Source organism: Condylostylus longicornis, unplaced genomic scaffold (genome assembly GCF_029603195.1).
Source record: "Condylostylus longicornis isolate FDR11 unplaced genomic scaffold, ASM2960319v2 ptg000015l, whole genome shotgun sequence".
NCBI lineage: Eukaryota > Metazoa > Arthropoda > Insecta > Diptera > Dolichopodidae > Condylostylus > Condylostylus longicornis.
In genome coordinates, this window is record NW_026577984.1 from 1,352,869 (window position 1) to 1,355,622 (window position 2,754).

General features: G+C 24.9%; 1 protein-coding gene across 1 annotated transcript; it reads right to left on the bottom strand.

Moving 5' to 3' along the window:
- Positions 1 to 296: 296 nt before the first annotated feature.
- Positions 297 to 2,218, bottom strand: LOC129605838 (uncharacterized). The gene is made up of 3 exons (XM_055515814.1): positions 2,054 to 2,218; positions 1,524 to 1,696; positions 297 to 1,458 (listed from the first exon to the last, which is right to left on the bottom strand). Exons 1-3 carry the CDS (start codon positions 2,216 to 2,218, stop codon positions 297 to 299), a joined length of 1,500 nt encoding a protein of 499 aa, XP_055371789.1.
- Positions 2,219 to 2,754: the final 536 nt, after the last annotated feature.

Here is a 2,754-nt window from a genome sequence, read left to right on the forward strand (position 1 = left end):
GCAACAAAATTATTTTAGGTTTGTGGTTTGGATAAATTTACAACTAACAAGTTGTAAGATTTTTTTCAAATGGTGCGCCACCTAACAACATGCACATAATATTTGTATTTATATTCTATTAGAATTTGGTTATTTTCATTATTGTGAATTCGGTTCAAATCGTTTGCGTTTACGCGAATTTCAACAATGCGAAAGAATTAAATTCACAATAAAAAACCTTATGCAAAAATTTCTTAAATTTTTAACGGCAATTAAAAAATATTTATTTTATTTTAGTCACAGCTTGAATAAAATTGTTAATACTTTTTATTAGCCAACATTTTTGATCTCGGTAATTTACATTGACTAAGATTATGTAATCTTAATTGCATTTCGGGTTGTGGTACTTTTTCAATTAATTTCTGTATAGCTTTTGCTTCATCAATTGGTTTTACAATTTTTGCACCATATGTTATATTAAAATCTTCATTTTCAGCGCATTCTGGACATTGATTCACTGGTATAATATCATCAAGCGGTGTTGGTTCAGTATATTCTCTTGTTATACCTTTGACAATTACATTTTTACCTTTTTTTGTAAGATATAAATAAGCTAAAACATTATTAATTCGTGTCTCCAAGATTTTTAAGAAAGTTTTAACATTATAAATTGTTATATTGCTATGATCACCCAAAATTAATGCCATTGGTGATGGATCACATTTCATTAAATTGAAAATTGTATAAAAATTAGAAAATAAATTTTCTAATTTCGTTTCCATATTCTTACGTTTTTCATATTTTTCTGAAGTCTTTTGTTTTTCATTTTGTAAACGTAATTTTAATACTTTAATAATTTGTTGTTGTTCACTTAAACGTTTTACGTTGCAATCGTTAAAATTTATAATATTTTTTCGTAATTCTTCAATATAACTATTAAGATTCGACATATTGTATGTTAAACCATTTGCATAATTTATATATGAATTGTAAAGTGATTGCTGTTTTTTAAAATTTTCAATAACTTGGTCAATACTTTCAACACCAGAGAACGATAGAACACGTTCAAGAACTTTCTCATAAATATGCTTTTTATTCTGATGAATTTTTCGAACAATATGACGTCTCTTATATTCTCGTGGCTCTAAATCATCTAAATTTCTACTTTTAGCTTTACACATAAAAAAAGCATGTTTATTTTGATTTTGTGTTATTTTTTGTAAAATCCCTTGCATTTCTTGTTTCCTTAATTCCATTTCACGTGCTTCTTTCTTATGGACACTATTAAATTTTGTATAAATATCGATGGCACCATCAAATGATTGCATTGCATTTTCAATCAAATCAATTAAATATTTTTTATCATGATTTAGACGACTCAAAATTTTCTTCCAATATTTATTAAAAAGAGCTCTATTATACAACATGTCGATAATTTGATTTCTATAGCGTTCATTTTCGGCAAAATATTTTGATTCTCTAAAAAGAAGTGTAAAATTTAATAACGTATAAAGTTAATTTATGCGTTATGGTAGACTTTAAACCTTATTTTAAGAACTTCCAATTGATTTTGAACAATATTTAAATTTTTTTGTATTTTTGATTCATCAACCTGAACAGATAAAGTTTTTGTTTTCAATTCATCAATTTCTTTATCGACTGTTAGCAATTGCTTCTTTAAAACAGATATTTCATTTTTTAGTAAATCATTATCGGTTGTGAGTTTATTTTGGCAAGCCACAAGATTTTTTAATAATTTAATATAATTTTTGTCATCACGTAAAAATGGTGTTCCAGTTACAACATACAATTTAGTTTTTAATTCATCTTTTGCCTATATAAAAGAAGTTCTATTAATTGAAGTGAAGAGGGTACTATAGTAGAGCGAGTATTATAATTACATAGTATTATAATATACTATACTATAGTAGAGAATACAATGCTCCTCGTATAGAAGAAGAGTATGAGGAAGACTCCAAATCATATTGCAATAAATGAATGTGTTTTAAAGCTTAAAGAGCATTAAAATAATTTTAATTTTACATTATAATTTCAAAAATATTACTTTATCCAAATATTCCAAATTATTTTGTAGACTTCTTTGAAATACGGTTTCTTTTCTATTTAGCAATTTTGTATTTAAAATATTTTTATAGTCTCGCTGAAATTTCATTAAATCCCGATTATTATTTAAGTATTCTTTTATAATACTTTCATCAGGTCCTTGTTGACTTTCCATATTATTTGAATTTTTTAATTTAATTGACCCGAAATCTATTAGTCTATATACGTAATATAAAAAATACGCATAATATTTGAAAATTTCGTTAGGAAGAATTTTTTTTTAATTAACAATCAAAAAATAACAAAATCACTACTAGATTACAAGTTTAATTGAAAAATTTTTCAAATTCTTAAATAATTTCGAAGTTATACTGATTAAAGTTTTGGCACGATAATATCTCGGCTTACCAGACAACACTAAATTTAAACACCTTGCAGGTAAGAGCTTCCAAATATAAATTCATTGCCATCAAAATCATAAGTTTAACAAGTTTTGAGCTCAAAATTTTAAACTTTTGAAATTTACAAAAATTTACAAAAATTTATAAATCCTATGAAGTTATTTTAAGAATATTATAAGAAATTTTGCCTGTCCTTCAGTTTCACGACTGACCTGCAGTTTGCAATTTTAATCCCATTTATAAAATTATGGTTGCAGAAAATAGTATGAAACACCTTGTACAATATGTTAATGAAAATTTTTTTTAATGT

Coding starts and splice junctions, on each gene's coding strand:
- LOC129605838 (XM_055515814.1), bottom strand. CDS start 2,218: ATGGAAAGTCAACAAGGACCTGATGAAAGTATTATAAAAGAATACTTA. Junction 1,697..2,053: donor TACAAAATAATTTGGAATAT/TTGGATAAAGTA, acceptor AATAAACTCACA/ACCGATAATGATTTACTAAA. Junction 1,459..1,523: donor TTGGAAGTTCTTAAAATAAG/GTTTAAAGTCTA, acceptor ACTTCTTTTTAG/AGAATCAAAATATTTTGCCG.